The sequence below is a fragment of the Eulemur rufifrons genome, chromosome 17 (assembly GCF_041146395.1).
Source record: "Eulemur rufifrons isolate Redbay chromosome 17, OSU_ERuf_1, whole genome shotgun sequence".
Classification (NCBI taxonomy): domain Eukaryota; kingdom Metazoa; phylum Chordata; class Mammalia; order Primates; family Lemuridae; genus Eulemur; species Eulemur rufifrons.
The window spans coordinates 85,157,412-85,175,425 of NC_090999.1; the positions used below are offsets into that span (position 1 = coordinate 85,157,412).

At 38.8% G+C, this 18,014-nt stretch overlaps 1 protein-coding gene across 6 annotated transcripts in view; it reads left to right on the forward strand.

Moving 5' to 3' along the window:
• Positions 1 to 2,594, forward strand: part of HSD17B4 (hydroxysteroid 17-beta dehydrogenase 4) — an 85,901-nt gene extending 83,307 nt beyond the window's left edge. For 3 of the 6 annotated variants that reach the window (XM_069492750.1, XM_069492753.1, XM_069492755.1), the window contains one exon: positions 2,149 to 2,573. In XM_069492750.1, the coding sequence (XP_069348851.1) occupies positions 2,149 to 2,238 (90 nt within the window). In that variant the 3' untranslated portion in view covers positions 2,239 to 2,573. Of the gene's footprint in view, positions 1 to 2,148 lie in introns of all 6 variants that reach the window. The other 3 variants (XM_069492749.1, XM_069492754.1, XM_069492752.1) reach the window with 1 other exon arrangement.
• The last annotated feature ends 15,420 nt before the right edge of the window (positions 2,595 to 18,014 follow it).

Below are 18,014 nucleotides of genomic sequence, written 5' to 3' on the forward strand. Positions count from 1 at the left end.
AATATTCCCATAAACCTGGGGAAGAAAATAAAGAAGATGATGAAACACAGTATGTTGGTATCACTAATATATAAAAAGTTCTAGAAAGCACTATGACCTCAGTAGAACAAGTGGATAAAAGATATGAACCAGTAATTAATGAAAGAAATAGAAATGACAAACATATGTAAGAAAGACTTAATTTTTCCCAGTATCCAAAAACGCAAATTAAAGCTGTAATTTTTGCCTCAAATTTTCAAAAATTAAGAAAATAGTATTTTAAAGGTTGAGTTAAGAGAATTCACGTGTAGTTGGAGGGAATATAAAGTTGGTATAGTTTTTCTGGAAAGTATAGTGCTCAGAGTTCCCAGACTTTTTCCCTTTATAGCAATTTATAATCTCAGGTCTTTTTGCATGGCACTCCCAGGCCAATCCAAATACCTCATGGTTCCTTTTAAGTAGTTAGGTCCAAACGAGTAGTTTTTTTGTGTTGTGTTCAACTGATATGACGGCATTTCCACTGCAAATGTTAAACCTTCCACAGTGCCACCGTGAGTTTGCTGGGATGCCCCAGTGCATGGCAGTGCATGGTCTGGAAACCGCGGGGATACAGAAATGTGGTGAAGAACTTAATTTAATAAATGTTATGATTCAGCAATTCTTCTTCTAGGGATATAGCCTAAGAAAATATATAGGAAGAAAGATTTATATGTAAAATTCTGCTGAACAATACCCATCAAATGTTGAGATTTACTTCAGATAATTAGGTGTTCTTATTTTAAGTTGTAATTCCCTCTCAGACTTTGGTACCCAGCAGGCTGGTCTAAGTCCTGACTCTTTCCCTGTAGGAGCTGCAGACCATCGTTTCAGTAACTGCACAGGAAAAGCAGTCTTAGTTTTGAAATTCCAGTCTCCTAGTTGAATACCTGGCATTTGATCCTGATTGAATGAGTTCTCCCTTATTATTTCTGGGATAAAAAGGTTTTGCTTGTCCTCCAATTGATGAGGATTTGCTTCTGAGATTAAGTTTCTGCTAGTTAACAAGTAGGAGGCATTGCTGAACAAAGATCACCTGAATTTTAAGTCCTGGCCCCTACCTCTTGCTGGCTCTGTGGCCTTGGGCAGGTTATTGAAGTGCTCTGAACTTCAGTTTTCTCATCTGCCAACTGGGGTAAGGACTTCTGATGTGTCAAATGCAAGTTGATGGCTGTGAATCTTAAGTGTGATTACATTTGTGGAGCTGCTTTATAATGCTAAGTGTATATGGAAATTACTATTTTTTTTCCCCATCTAGCTAAAAATCTAGGGGCTTTCTTTTACTTTATATTTTATATAAGCTATAAAAACTATGATTTATTTTTATTTTACTCGTAGGTAATTCTCACTGAGGGAGAACTTAAGCAACTTGCTCAAGTTTCTGTATCAAGTCTGATACAGAGGTAGTGCAGAAACTCTCAGTCTTTTAACATGCCAGCCTTTTGTTTTATAATGATGAGCTTAATATGTTCTTACCACATGTCAAACACTACGTGGTACACATTATTTCATTTAACTCACAGAACAAAGTTGTGTTATTTAGACACTGTTGTCATGCCTTCTTATAGATGAGGAGACTGGGGCTCAGAGAGGTTAAGTAATTTGTCCAAGTTCACCTTGCTAATAAGTGGCAAAGCCTGGATGTCAGCCCAGGCATTCTGGTACCACAGCCATGACCTAGTCACCACAGAATTATATTATCTTATTTTGTCATTCTGTGGCTTTCTATTTCATGAAGATGCAGTAAATATTTTTAATCTGCTTTTAAAAGTTCTGAATTGAATATTTTTTGTTGGGAATACACTAAAGCATTTTATTCACATGGTGTCAAATTCACATGTAAGAACATAGAGTAAAGCCAGAAGCGTAGGTTGAAACAGAACTCCGAGATCTGTCTGTTCAGGTAAATTATTCTATGCTTTTCCAAGATATATAGAAAGCATCTTTTTTTCTTTTCATAGATATCTAAAAATATAGGTGCTATCTTTGTCATTATGTTATCATTGCTAGATAAAAGTTGCCTTTTTTGGCCAGAATTATTAATTCAATTGTATTCAGCCTGAACAATGGTCTTTTTTAAAAAGAAAGAAAACGTAACATGCTAACTGTTGGCACTCTTTCCTCTCTTTCCAGGCATTCTTTAATGGTAGGCTGAAGGCCAGAGGGAACATCATGCTGAGCAAGAAGCTTCAGAAGATCTTTAAAGACTACGCCAAGCTCTGAAGGGCACACTACACTATTAATAAAAATAGAATAATTAAATACTCTCTTCATTCAGATAAGATTATTCAGAAATAATAAGATCGATTATTCTGCAAAAGTGATCAAAACTAAAATGCCGAGGAATTGCTTAACATTTCCAGATTGCAGATAACTTTTCAGACTTTCATTTTCTACTAATTTTTCATGTATCGTTTTTATGAGGGACTGTATATAAGCTAGCACATAATTATCCTCTGTTCTTAGATCTGTATCTTCATAATAAAAACTTTTAACCCAAGTCTAGTTTCTTTAGAATTTGTGATAGCATTTATAAGTTGAAAGAAAAATTAAATGAATAAAAGCCACTTTGATACTTTCTACACTTCATTTCTTTATTATTTTCTGTTCTCCAATTTATTGACACCCTGATGTTTTAACATGAATTTCCATATATGTACTCATTTTTCACATTTTGTTACAATAGTATTTTGCTTTAAGACAAGAGAAAAGTCTTTGTGCTCCCACAGTTTCTTTCTTCTCCCTTTTCCTTTGCTGGAAATTCTTTACTTTCATACAATGTTTATAAATCCACCAAGTATATAGCTTTCTTGCATAATCAGTAGTCTTCAATCATAAAGATGGTCACTAGCCAGTACTGCTATATCACAATCTTCCCCCACATTTAGCTCAGATGAAGTGTGCTAGAAAATGCTCTTTTGATGAATTGGCGGCAGAGGTGACCAGCAATAAGTGGGTCGGGCAATCAGTTTCAATCCTGTAGCACAGCTGAGGAGAATGTGTGTGGGTGGCTGTTACAGGCTGGCTTCCCGGGGACGCTGACTTTGAGATGGAGACTTACAAGCAGGAAGCTGATTTGGGAGCGCTCTTCAGATCTACACTTGTCAGGGGAAGCAGGGCTGGGGAGAGGGAGAGGGAGAGGGAGAGGTTAGGCTGCAATGCACTTACCACAAGGCCTCAACCCATCTTTGGGGGAGATCTGAAGCTCAGATTTGTCCCGAGGCAAGTAGTCATCGGTTATGGACCTTGGGCAAAGCAGCAGAATGATTCCCGGAGTATATTTATGTCAGCTGATAATCTTCCCCGCAGCTGAGGGAGTGTGTTCTTCAGTCTTGAACTGGGCTTTGGGGAGCTCAGTATAGTGTTTCATTTCAGGAAAGAAGAATGTAGATTGAGGGAAGTAGAGTTTAGGTACCAGGGAGAAGATCTTAGAAATTTGAAATTGTAATACTTACAACAATAATGGAACATAGTAGACTTTTAATATGTTGTTGTTGATTTAGTGAGTGAGCAGAATAAGTAGAAGGCATAGAAGAAAGTTAGATATTAGTAATTATGTCTTTGTCTCATGAATTCTGGATAGTAGAGGGATCCATTGTTTTGCCAATTGACTTTTTAAAAGAAGCAATAGTAATCTTTTAACATTGATCTTTTATTGTACTAAATAGCTGTTGTTCCTATTAAGCTTGGAAAAGCTTAGTGTCCAAATATAAAAGCATATTAAATACCACCATCCATTAATGAAAGTGTTGATTACGTATCCTAGATGCTTAAAACTTAAGGGAGTTATGTTTTAATTATTTATCTAGCCCTGTCACTCTTAGAGGCCAGAGAGCCACTTGTATGCAGATTTGGCAGCTGCTTACTAGCCCTCATGCTCCTTAACCCTTGTGTAGTATTTTCTATTGTTGAATGCACCATCCTCCTTAACTCTTTACTTCTTTTTTAACTTCTAGTAAGAAATATATTAACTTCTTAATGAGCATGTTAATCTCTCTGACTTCTATTAGTCTCTTGTGATTTCCTTTGACTACGAATGAAGTTCATTAGTGGCTCCAAGGTTTTTTTTTTTTTTTTCTTCTCTTCCAAACACCAAGTGGCACCAGGATGTCCCAAGTTTTTATTGGAAGCATGTTAACATAGGCTTCCTCTCCCTGCGCATGTAACAAATTCTGGACTCCTAGAAGGAAAGTACGTGGTCAGCATAAGCCACATTGTTTGTACAAGCAATTAGGGCACATGGAGCCACTCGCTGAGGGAATGGTGGGAAACGTTCCAAAATCTAAATTCCCCGATCCCAGCAAAGGCCAGCCTCAGAAGCGCACCTTTCTATGGGTAGCAGCGGTTCCAAGGCCTGCTTTGTTAGCTCTTTTCTACAATGATAGCATCAGCCCCACCCAAACCACATAGCCTAAGAGCGAACCAGTGTCACATCAGGGGAAATTTGGGGTATTGGGAAGCCAAATCACAAATGTCCACCCCAAGGCTCTTCAGCTCTCCTAAACTGCTTTTTCACCCTATCACCTGGTAAACTCTATATTCGTAAGCCTTCTAAGTTTGTCGCCTGTGTGAAAATGTTCTCAATCAACACTGGTGGAACAATCTCTCGCTTCTCACAGAACTTTGGATAATTTTAAAGCATTCTGAGAGAGCTGATTTTTACATTGGAGAGAAATAGATTTGAAAAATACTACCCCAACATTTTAACTTTTTCCCTTAGGTCAACAAATAAAACAGCAAAACTGCAAAGGATAATCCAGTTCCACTGAGAAATTCTGAATTTGAGAGACCTCAAAAGCTGACAGTTATGGGAAGTGATTTTCTGAAGAGAACATTTTAGGTCCATGTGGACTGAGCTATTTATGAGGAGAGAGGAGAGAAAATAGCCTATTTTAAAGCCCATAAATAGGCAAAATAGAAAAATTACAAGTCTCAGCTAAAAATGAATCTAGATTAATATTATATTTATATGTAGTATATTGGCTGAAATTGCCCAGTTAGGTGATATGTAGACATCAGGCTTAGCATAGCTTAAAAAAATAAAAAGATACCTGAGATAGTAAAATGTTGAGGCACTAAAATTCAGAATTTAACTCATATGAGATCTGTTTATAGCCTCTTCCAGAATCCGTCTTTTAAGAAGCTTGGTTATATTACTTCTGAGCCCATAGCTGACAAGAATTGAAAAATAGACAAGTAGAAAGAGCCATGTGTGCAGGGAGCATTGGCTGGGGGAGGTTTTTGAAGGCAGCATGGAAGAACTCAAAATTAAACCAGAAGACGGGCTAAAAAGTATCTCTGGTGTCATTGGAAATGAGGGTGAAGAGCTCTACACATTTTAATCTCTGGAATTTAGAAGAGTGTCAGTAAAGAATGATGATGGGTTAAATCAGAGATTGGCAAACATTTTCTGTAAAGGGCCAGACAGTAACTATATTAGGCTTTGTGGGCCACATAGTGTCTCTGTAGCATATTATTATTATTATTATTTTTTTTTTTTTTTAAGAAAAACCTCTGTAAAATTGTGAAAGCCATTCTTAGTTTGCTAGCTGAACAAAAGCTGAGCACAGGTGTTGAGAGCCACTGGTTTAGAAAACAATTTTAAACTGTCATCTTTATTTGCTTTAAACAATTATGAAAGTACGAATGCCTTTCAGGAAAATGTTTATCAATAGTGAATAGCAAGGGACAGAACCAGGGCCAAGGAACAGGAAGAAATACTTGAAAAATTTGCTTATTCATATTTTGCTTATTAATGGAGCTTTATTTTTGCTTTGAGACAGAGTCTCACTCTGTCACCCAGGCTAGACTGCCATGGTGTCAGCCTAGCTCTCAGCAACCTCGAAATCCTGGGCTCCAGTGATCCTCCTGCCTCAGCCTCCTGTGTAGCTGGGACTACAGGAGCGCACCACCACGCCCGGCTAATTTTTTCTGTATTTAGTAGAGACGGGGTCTTGCTTTTGCTCAGGCTGGTCTTGAACTCCTGAGCTCAAGAGATCCTCCTGCCTCGGCCTCCCAGAGTGCTAGGACTGTAGGTGTGTCCCATGATGCCTGGCCTTTTGCCATTCTTATTTAAATATGTACACATCAATTTTTACTATTAAAGAATAGCTATTTTAAGTCATTTTGGTCATTATTTAACTTGTGTTTTCACATACTTTCTGTTCCTTTAAGATTCTGTCTCATAATCTTTAATCAAATAAAATTATTAGTCCTTAAATAAAGAGCCAGATATATAAATCTCATCCATTCACAGGATATATATTCTTTCTTGAGCATACATAGACTAGGAAGGCCATAAAAAAGTCTCAGTGAGTTTCAAATTACAGTATCTAATCAAAATTTAATAAAGTTAAAAATCACCTATTAAAAATATTGTATTCCAGACCTCAAACATTTGAAAAGCAATCATCTTTCAGCTAAACACTCATAGTTTCAAGAGAATATCACAAGTATGTATATATACATTCTGTGTATATGTATTTGTGTGTGTGTATATATATATATAGTATGTATATACATATAATTATATATATAATTGTAGCATTGTTTTTAGTGACAAATGAAACTAGCAATAAAATGATATTCAGTAATGGAAGATAAAATAAATTATGGTACCATGAAGTACTATGGAGACATTGAACAGAATTAACTACTAAACATTTATCACTAGATATTGTTGAATGACAAAAAGGAAGATTCAATTACGTATTCATGCTTTAATTCAATTTTGAATAAAATGATATACATGTGTTCCTGTATATAGATTTTTCACTATAGGGAAAATGTATCGAAATACACTATGTTGTTAGCAGATTACTGTGGCAGGTGGGGTGGTGGTGGAGGTGATTGTAGTAGAATGGGAGGAAGAGAGTGAGACCAAACAAAAAGAGAAAGAAAAAGTATATTAACAAAGCTTGTATATTATCACATTTATTTTATAGAATTATGTCTGCATATGGGGATATATGGAAATTATATTACATTGCAGGATACAATTAAAGCAGTAATCAAAGAAAAATTTCATAGTTTAAAATTCTTACAGTAACTGTAAGAAATAATATAAATAAAAGAATTAAGTATTCAACTCAAGAAGTTAGGAAAATAACAACAGATAAACCCAAGGAATGCAGAAGAAAGGAATTAGTAGTGATAAAAGCAAACATGAAAAAGAAAAATCATTCACAAATATAAAAAACTAGCACAAATCAATAACTAAATGAACAAAGAAATCAACAGGCAGATTCTTTAGAAAATGTAATAAATAGCTAAGTCACAATCTTACCTAATCAATAAAAAAGGACAGTAGTTTGCTCAACTCTATACTGAGGAATTTGAAAAGCTGTATAAAATTAATGATTTTTTTACATCATTGACCCAAATGGAAAGAAATTCTAAACAGATGCTTTGACACAGGAGAATTTGAGAAAATTTTGAGAAATAATTATTCTTCCCAAATCACCAGGACCCAGGATTTACATGATAATTTACCCAAACCCTTAATGAACTGATAATACCAATCTCATTTATATCGTTCTGGAGTGCAGTGAATGAGAGCTGCCATGTTTGTTCATGAAGTTGATGTATAATAATATTTATACCCAAACTTCACAAACATGGTAGAATCAAAGGAAAGTATGGACTAATGGCCTTTATGTCTATTGAAACATCTGAAATAAAAATAAACAAATAGTTTATAAAAGCACATTAGGAGTACTACTTATGATTCAATACAGCACTAGAAATTCAACTAATATGACTGATTACATTAGCAGATCAAATGATAAAAGCTTAAGCATTCCCTATATCAGTGAGTGGCCCCAACATCCACGCAGTTCTCCAACCAGCAGCTCAGATGTCATCTTGGATCTTCCCTTTTCATCCCTATTAACATCCGTGAACCACTGTACTCTATTAAATTGCTGTAGACATTTCACTTCTTCCAAATGGTTTTGCTAGATTAAAACTTTCAGGAGTAGAATTGTGGGTTTAAGGGTCTGAGCTACCTTTCAGCATTCCTTTACAGCCACAGGGTCCCATCTGTGCTTATCCCGCTTTGGTGAGGAAAGGAGACCAAGTGTTTGCGTGTTTATGAATGACAAATTCTGTCCTAAGAAGAAACAAAAGTGACAGCCTTATACAAGTCAATGCTTACTGACTGCAGCCATGCTTTAATTCCTAGTGTTATTAAATGTTGTATCATCAAACAAGGAAAAGCAATTGAGGCAACAAGACTTAGACCTCTGATTCAAATGAGGTGGCTATGGGAGTAACTTAGACAAGTGTGTACCTTGCTTCTGTGTGCAGCTGATGGACCAGGGGGAGAAGTCCCTGCTTCTGATTAGGAATGGACGCTGTCAGAATGTGCCTGCCTGCTCACAGAACATATCGTAAGAAGATGGATGGTTCTGTGTCTTTTTTTTTTTTTTTTTGAGACAGAGTGTTGCTTTGTTGCCCGGGCTAGAGTGAGTGCTGTGGCATCAGCCTAGCTCACAGCAACCTCAGACTCCTGAGCTCAAGCAATCCTACCGCCTCAGCCTCCCGAGTAGCTGGGACTACAGGCATGTGCCACCATGCCTGGCTAATTTTTTCCATATATATTTTAGTTGGCCAGATAATTTCTTTCTATTTTTACTAGAGACGGGGTCTCGCTCTTGCTCAGGCTGGTCTTGAACTCCTGACCTTGAGCGATCCTCCCGCCTCGGCCTCCCAGAGTGCTAGGATTACAGGCGTGAGCCACCGCGACCGGCGGGGTTCTGTGTCTTTAAACGATTTGAATCTTTTGCCCCTTTGAATAATCAACTGAAGTTGGGGCTCAGTGGTGACCAACCCTCAGCCCAAAGCGAGTCACCCCCTTGCTCATGTCCAAGTAAGGACACCTGGACAGAGAGAGGATTTCAGCTGGGAGCTCAGATTGGGATATTGGAGAGAGGTGTGACTGGTGCCACTACTTTCTGGCCCACTGCACACTATAAGATAGATCCCTCTTCTCTTTCCTGTGCCTGGTGAAGAATACACGGTTTGATTGGCCTGTGGTGGCAGCTTAGGACATCTTGGAACAAATGTTTCCCCTCATGCTTTACTTTTAAGCCTAATTTAGGAGCTATAGTAATATGGCCTGTGCTCCTTATGGCCACATGGATTCTCAAATAGCAGTTTTCACCACCACCGATGGATGGTATTTATTGAACTAATGTGTACTCGGCACTGGAGATTTCGATATGAATGAGGAAGAGAGAATATCTGACTTTCAGCAGCTGACTGCATTGAATGAGTAAATCCAATTTTATTGTTACTTCTTAGGGACTATTATCATTTAAAGAAATTCTTAATCTTTAGCAGATGTTCAGTGGTTTCTCACATTTAATTGCTTTTTTATATGACTTAGAGAATAAATACTTTCCCATGAGTTAAGAAATACGCATTTCTCCACATGTAAATTATCCATTTCTATTCTTAGAGTTGGTAATTAAAAAAAAAATCCCATTTGGCAAGTGGCAATGAAACTCTGAGAAGTTAAATGAGTTGTTCCAGGTCACAGTGGGAGAGGTGTCAGAGTCAGACCAAGAAACAAGGTCACCCGACTCCTAGTTTGTGTTTATTCTACCAGGTGTTCCAAACGGGACCGCTAAACACATCCTTCCGTCCTCATTTTTAAGTATAATATGATTTGCCTTAAAGTTTTCTCCTTAGTTAAGGTGAATGGGGCTCTGAAGAGTGCTGTTTCTACAATGCTAGCCGAACTTTCCCTCCATAACTTTGGAATTATAGAAAGTTCTCTAAAGGTGAAATAAGACAGGGCTGAGTATTATACAGCTACTTGGACCAGAGAAGTCCTTTTATTTTTGGCATATTTAATTTCTAACTTTTCTTGCAGAGTCAAAAATGTGCTTGCAGCTTATACTTTGTACTCTTTTCTTTATATATTAAGGTTCCGTTCCCTAAGTGCCTTTTTACAGTTCCTCAGGGGGTCATCTCTTCTAGACCTCCACCCCTCCTCCCTCACACTACATGTGCAAACTTATGCTTTGTATTTTTACTGATAAAACCTTGCAGTTGGCAAAGAAAAATTATCTCTTGAATTTAATTAGGCTTATCACCATAACTATTATAAAAGAATAATACTGAGAGGCCCCAAACAATTTCTTTACCACAGCACATCTTTATTTTTTTGTATATCTTACAAGTGAAATAGTTACTATTGTAAACATATTGACTTGCTGTAGAACTACTTGACTTTATTGTTCAGGCATTTAAAAAAAATCACAAGTTCCAAATCTCAAAATCAAGTTAATTAAAAGGTTTAGTCGCTTATCATTTTATAAATTCAATGAGAATTAGTCTATTCACTTATTCAATGATTAGACTGCAACAAAAATAAATTATTCAAAGTCTCATATTCTTTGTAAAGACATTGAATTTTCTAAATTCACTTCAATTCAACTCACCCGCAAATCAGCTCAAGACTCAGGAAAACAAATGAAAACTTTAGAAGTTTTCATTATAATCAAATGGGACCTGTTTTCATGTTATTTTCACTTTTACATGTCAAAGAAGAGGTTTCATCATGATATTTCATTCTAAGGAGAGCATTAATTTGGCTTAAAGGTATCTGAAATGATGTATTTTTTTTTTTTTTTTTATTTTTATTTTTTTTTTTGTTTGTTTTTCAGCTCATTAAGGGGGTACAAAAGATCGGGCTATATACATTGCCCATGCCTCCCCATCCCCCCGAGTCTGAGCTTTAGTTATGTCCATTTCCTAGACAGTGCACATCACTCTCATCATATAGGTGTGCACTCCTCCCCTCCCCCCACCCCATCCCCTCCAGAGAGAACTTCAAACGTGTCCATTCCCCAGGCAGTGCGCAACGCACTCATCAAGTAGGTATACACCCATCCCTTCCACCCAGCCCCGACCTCTGTCCAATACCCAATTGGTGTGAATCCCAAATGTGCACTCAGGGAAACCAGTTTGCTGGTGAGTACATGTGGTGCTTGTTTTTCCATTCTTGGGATATTTCACTTAATAGAATGGGTTCCAGCTCACTCCAGGAGAGCCAAAGAGATGCCATATCGCCATCATTTCTAATAGCTGAGTAATATTCCATGGTATACATATACCACATTTTGCTAATCCATTCATGAATCGATGGGCATTTGGGTTGTTTCCACATCTTTGCGATTGTGAATTGTGCTGCTATAAACATTCTGGTGCAGGTGTCTTTTTTATAGAATGACTTTTGTTCTTCTGGGTAGATGCCCAATAATGGGATTGCTGGATCGAATGGTAGGTCTACTTGAATCTGTTTAAGGTATCTCCACATTGCTTTCCACAGGGGCTGCACTAGTTTACAGTCCCACCAGCAGTGTATGAGAGTACCTGTCTCTCCACACCCACGCCAACATGTATAGTTTTGAGACTTTTTGATAAAGGCCATTCTCACTGGAGTTAAGTGATATCTCATTGTGGTTTTGATTTGCATTTCCCTGATGATTAGAGATGTTGAACACTTTTTCATATGTTTGTTAGCCATTTTTATATCTTCTTTTGAAAAATTTCTATTCATGTCCTTTGCCCACTTTTTGATAGGGTTGTTCGATTTTTTCTTACTGATTTTCCTGAGTTCTAAATAGATTCTTGTTATCAGTCCTTTATCTGATGTGTAGTATGAGAAAATTTTTTCCCATTCTGTAGGTTGTCTATTTACTCTTGTGACTGTTTCTTTGGCTGTGCAGAAGCTTTTTAATTTGATCAGGTCCCATTTATTTATTTTTGTTGCTGCTGTGATTGCCTTAGGGGTCTTCCTCATAAATTCTTTGCCTAGGCCAATGTCTGTAAGAGTCTTACCTACGTTTTCTTCTAGAATTCTAATAGTTTCTGACCTAAGGTTTAAGTCTGTTAACCACCGTGATTTGATTTTTGTGAGGGGTGAGAGCTGTGTGTCCTGTTTTAGTCTTCTACATGTGGATATCCAGCTTTCCCAGCACCATTTATTAAATAAGGAATCTTTTCCCCAGAGTATGTTTTTTTCTGCTTTGTCAAAGATTAGATGGCTATATGAGGATGGTTTTATATTTGGATTTTCTATTCTGTTCCACTGGTCTGTGTCTCGGCACTTGTGCCAGTACCAGGCTGTTTTTAGAACCACAGCCTTGTAGTAAAGTTTGAAGTCTGGCAAATTAATACCTCCCAATTTGTTTTTGTTGTTTAATATTGCTTTTGCTAAACGGGGTCTTCTCTGGTTCCATACAAAGCGTAAAATTATTTTTTCTATGTCTGTGAAAAAAGATGTTGGTAATTTAATAGGGATTGCATTGAATCTGTAGATAACTTTGGGCAGTATAGACATTTTAACAATGTTGATTCTACCGATCCATGAGCATGGTATGGTTTTCCACCTATTTACATGTTCTGCGATTTCCTTCCTCAGAGTTTCATAGTTCTCCCTATAGAGGTCCTTTACTTCCTTAGTTAGATATATTCCTAGATATTTTATTTTCTTTGTTGCTATTTTGAAGGGTATTGAGTCCTTAATTTGGTTCTCCGTTTGACTGTTATTGGCGTATATGAATGCCTCTGATTTGTGTGTATTGATTTTGTATCCTGAGACTTTGCTGAATTCATTAATCAATTCCAGGAGTCTCTTGGTTGAAATCTTGGGGTTTTCTAGATATAACATCATATCATCAGCAAAGAGTGAGAGTTTGATCTCTTCTGTCCCTATTTGGACTCCCCTGATTCTGCTCTCTTGCCTGATAGCTCTTGCAAGGACTTCCAATACTATGTTGAAAAGTAATGGGGACAGTGGGCAGCCTTGTCTGGTTCCAGTTCGAAGTGGGAATGCTTTCAGTTTTTCCCCATTCAGTATGATGTTGGCTGTGGGTTTGTCATATATGGCTTGTATCATTTTTAGATAGGCCCCGTCTATGCCTATTTTTTTGAGTGTTCTTATCATAAAAGGGTGTTGAATTTTGTCGAATGCTTTTTCTGCATCTATTGAGAGTATCATATGATCTTTATTTTTGCTTCTATTTATGTGATGAATTACATTTATAGATTTCCGTATGTTAAACCATCCCTGCATCTCTGGGATGAAGCCCACTTGGTCGTGATGGATTATTTTTTTGATAAGCACTTGGATTCGATTTGCTAGAATTTTATTGAGAATTTTTGCATCTATATTCATAAGAGAAATTGGTCTATAGTTCTCTGTTTTAGTTGCATCCTTTCCTGGTTTTGGTATCAGGATTATGTTGGCTTGGTAAAAAGTGTTGGGGAGAATCCCATCCTTCTCTATATTGGAGAATAGTTTATGTAGGATGGGCACCAGTTCTTCTTTGTAGGTATGGTAGAATTCAGGTGTGAACCCATCTGGTCCAGGGCTTTTCTTTTTGGGAAGGTTTTTTATTGCTGTTTCGATTTCAGATCTAGATATCGGTCTATTTAGGAATTCTACTTCTTCCTGGTTGAGCCTGGGAAGGCTGTGTGTTTCTAGGAATTTGTCCATTTCCTCCAGGTTTTCTAATTTGTGTGCATAAAGATTTTTGTAGAATTCATATATGGTATCATGTATCTCTGTGGCATCAGTCGTGATTACTCCTTTCGTGTTACTGATGGAGGTTATAAGAGATTTTTCTTTTCTGTTCTTGGTTAGTCTAGCCAGAGGTGTGTCAATTTTGTTTATTTTTTCAAAGAACCAACTTTTGGTTTTATTAATCTCCCTTATGGTTTGATTGTTGTCCTTTTCATTTAGTTCTGATTTAATCTTAATAATTTCTCTCCTTCTGCTGGGTTTGGGATCGGTCTGTTCTTCCTTCTCCAGCACTTTGAGTCTATCCATTAGATTGTCTAATTGTAAGTTTTCTGTCTTTTTGGTATAAGCATTTATGGAAATAAATTTTCCTCTCAGGACTGCTTTAGCTGTGTCCCACAGATTTTGATAGGTTGTATCTCCTTTGTCATTTAATTCAAAAAATCTTTTGATTTCCGACTTGATTTCTTCATTTATAAAATGATTGTTCAGGAGAAGGTTATTTAGCTTCCATGACTTTGAGTAGAAGTGAGGATTTCTGTCAGGGTTCATTGTTACTTTTATTCCACTGTGATCTGAGAAGATGCATGGTATAATTTCTATATTTTTAAATTTTTTAAGGCATGCTTTATGTCCTAAGATATGGTCAATCTTGGAGAATGTCCCATGAGCTGATGAGAAGAAAGTATATTCAGTGGTTTTTGGGTAGAATGTCCTGTAGATGTCAGTCAGGCCCATTTGATCGAGCGTTGTATTTAAGTCCACTATTTCTTTGTTTATTTTTTGCTTGGAGGATCTGTCCTGAACTGTCAGTGGCGTGTTAAAATCTCCGGCTACTAACGTGTTGTTATCTATCATTTGGTTGAGATCAAGTAGGGTTTGCTTTATGAATCTGGGTGCACCTAGGTTGGGTGCATATATATTAAGTATAGTTATGTCTTCTTGTTGAATTGTACCCTTCACCAGTATATAGTAACCATCTTTGTCTTTCTTTACTTTTGTTGATTTAAAAACTACGTTATCGGAGATTAGAACCGCCACACCAGCTTTCTTTTGGGTTCCATTTGCTTGGAATATTGATTTCCATCCTTTTATCTTCAGCCTAAATGCATCCTTGCAGGTTAGATGAGTTTCCTGAAGACAGCAGACACTTGGCTTATATTTTTTTATCCATTGGGCCAGTCTATGTCTCTTGAGTGGGGAATTCAATCCATTCACATTTAATGAGAGAACTGATAAGTGAGACAGATTGCTTTTCCTCAAGTTGGGTTGAATTTCATTGATCTGTTTTCTCTCTTGAGCCATTATGATAACTGGGTTTTTATATTTATCTCTTGATTAGTGTTACATTCAAGGGTCCTTCTTGTGCTGGACCATGTGTAACTCTGTTTTGAGTACTTCTTGGAGAGCTGGTCTTGTCTTGGTGAATTCCGTGAGTTTTTGTTTATCTGAGAATGTCTTAATTTCACCTTCATATATAAAACTGAGCTTAGCTGGATACAGGATTCTAGGCTGGGCATTATTCTGTTTCAGAAGAGTGAGAATGGGGCCCCAATCTCTTCTTGCTTGTAAGGTTTCAGTTGAGAAATCTGGCGTGATTCGGATGGACTTTCCTTTGTATGTTACTTGATTCTTTCTCCTTACAGCTCGAAGAAGGGCCTCTTTAGTGGATATTTTGGTCAGTCTAATGACTACATGACGTGGTGTCTTCCTATTTGGTATGAATCTCCCAGGGGTTCTTTGAGCTTCTTGAACCTGTATATCTAGAGATTTGGCTAGGCCTGGGAAATTTTCCTCAATTATATCTTCAAATAGTTTATTCAACCCTTGCTTATTGTCTTCTTCACCCTCAGGAATGCCGATAACTCTGACGTTAGGCTTCTTCATATAATCCCACATTTCTTGTAGACTGTGGTTATTTCTCATGTTTTTTTGTTGTAACTCCGTAACTGACTTATTTAATTGGAAAGTGTTATCTTCGATCTCTGAGATTCTTTCTTCTGTTTGATCTACTCTGCTCTTGAGACTTTCCACTGTGTTTTGTAGCTCCTTGAATAAATTCTTCATTTCCAGGAGTTCAGTCTGATTTTTCTTCAGTATTTCAATTTCTTTGGTGAATTTTTCTTCCAAGTCCTGGATCTTTTTTGTGGTTTCTTTATGTTGATTATCCATTTTTACTTGCATGCTGTTCAGCGTGTTTATGATCCATGTTTGAAATTCTTCCTGTGACATGTTGCTATTTGGAATCTGGTTTGTGTTAATTGGTGGTGAACTAGTAATCCTCTTTGAGGGTGAAGTTTCAGCTTGATTCTTTATACTTCCAGAGTTCTTTCGCTGAGCCCTTCCCATCTGGATGAATCCTTAAGATTCCTTCTTTCAGCTTTAGTCTGGAAAGGGGCAGGCCGTGCGCGCCAGGTAAGCTGCCTCCTCTGTCGCTAGGGGGAGCCCTTCGCGTGTTGTTCAGGGTTTTGCTACCTCCGCTGGGGGGGCTGCTCCTCTTCCTCTCCCAAGGTGGTTTCCGTCTCTCTCTGCGAGAAAGACAGTGGATAGGGGGAGGGGAGCGGCGCCCTCGTTCGCCCAGCGCCCCAGCTGCTGCAGTTCCCGTGGGCGATGGTCCTCCCCGCCCCAATGTCCGCAAGGTCCACGCTCGACTCTCTCGTGACTGGGGAACCACTCAGTGTTCACACAAAGGCTTAGCTCCTAGTCGGTCCGTGGACTAGGGAAGGGAGCCGCCTGGTGCCCAATCGCTTCGCCGGGTTTAGACTGCAAAACCCAACAATGGCGACTGCCCGTCTGCAGCACTGTCACTGGGGTTGAACGCTCAGCGACCGGCAGAGGCCAGAGGAGCCGGGACCGGGAGAATCCAGCCGCCCGCCTAAACGAGACAGATCGGCGTCTGCTCGAGCCGGGAGGGAGGCAGCCCCGCAGCCCGCGTATAGGAGACAGTTGCTAGGCGCCTCAGCCGCGCACAGCGCTCTAGGGTCCAAAATGCCTCCCGCCAATGTCTCCTCTGCTGAGCTCACGTCTCCCGCGGCAATTCTGCGCCAACTTTGGGCAGATCCCCAATTGAGTGGGTGTGGAGGTCAGAGGGGGAACAAGATGCTTTCCTGTGGGGCTGAACCCACCCCACTCTCTGGTGGGGTGCGTACAACCGTCCCGCGCTCCCTTCTCTGATGACCCTCCGCACTCTCTAGTTTTTCGCGATGTATTTCCCGATCACCTCAGTCCTTTCTCGCTCTCTCTCTGTCCCACGCTGATTCTCCGTGGGTTCACACCGCTGTTCTTGTGGGGGAGTGAACCTCTAGCGTTGTGGCAGTCCGAGACCCATGCCTTCCACTCCGGGAGCAAGAATCCAGGAGGTCACCACCATTCCGCCATCTTCCGTCAGTCCTGAAATGATGTATTGACATAATTCATTGGAATAGCTGAAATAAAGAGATTGTGCATTGCTGAAATGGATGAATGAAAGTCTCAACTCAGGAACATATGCAGGCAACTAGTAATAGCTCCCTAGTTCTGTGAGCCACCTCACTACATGGGCCCATATTTATTCCCTTTCTCATTTGCAACAGCTAGCCCCATGGTCAGGCAGGGAATGGCCTCCCTTGGCTGAAAACTCAAGTCCATTTGCTGGTGGAAACTTTGTATGAGAACTGGACAAGTCGCTCTCTAGGGTTTTTTCTTGACTGTTAATTTAAGGGCTTGGACTAGGGCATTGCCAGAAGGTCTTCTAGTTTCAAGATTTTAGGAGTCCATGAGCATTAAAGTTCCAACCTTTCATTGAAATCAAGTATTTCACTTTATCAAGTGAGAATTATACAATATATGTGTACCCAATGAGAAGCAAGCAATGAAACAGAAAATGGTATGATGAAGATGCTAGCAGCATTGGTGGAGTGAAGAGGGTGGGAACCCAAGTTTCCAACCTTATTGGTCACATCTCATTTAACATATAAATCAAAAGAGCTTGAGTCTCCATCCTGCTTACCTGAGACATCCAATGTTCCACCAACATGTCCAAGCATTCCTGGGAGTGGGAGGCTGTTTAACAGCTTTCCTATCAATTTTTGATGTGAATTTTTATTTCATTATCAGTCTCTCATCTCACCTCATTCAGCTATTCCCCTCTTTCAACATTGCGTTGACTCTAAATGTAGAACAGCATTCTTTTCCATTGATATTATCCTCAAAATCACACACATGCAAGGTAATTATACGTACTGGACCATTACTGAACTGTTAGGATTAACACAGAGCTGAGCCCAGCAGGCTACTTGTGGAATAGACCACATACTCTGGTTTTTTAAAAGTGCCTTGGCCACTCCCACTGCTGAAAAGTCCCAAACAGGAGACCCCTTTCACATCTGCCCTCCTCGCCTCCCACGTCTCCAGAAGCCCCCAATTCCTCCCACTTTATCATACATGACCATTTAGCTCTGTTTCTTAACAGGCCATTGGAGTGTTT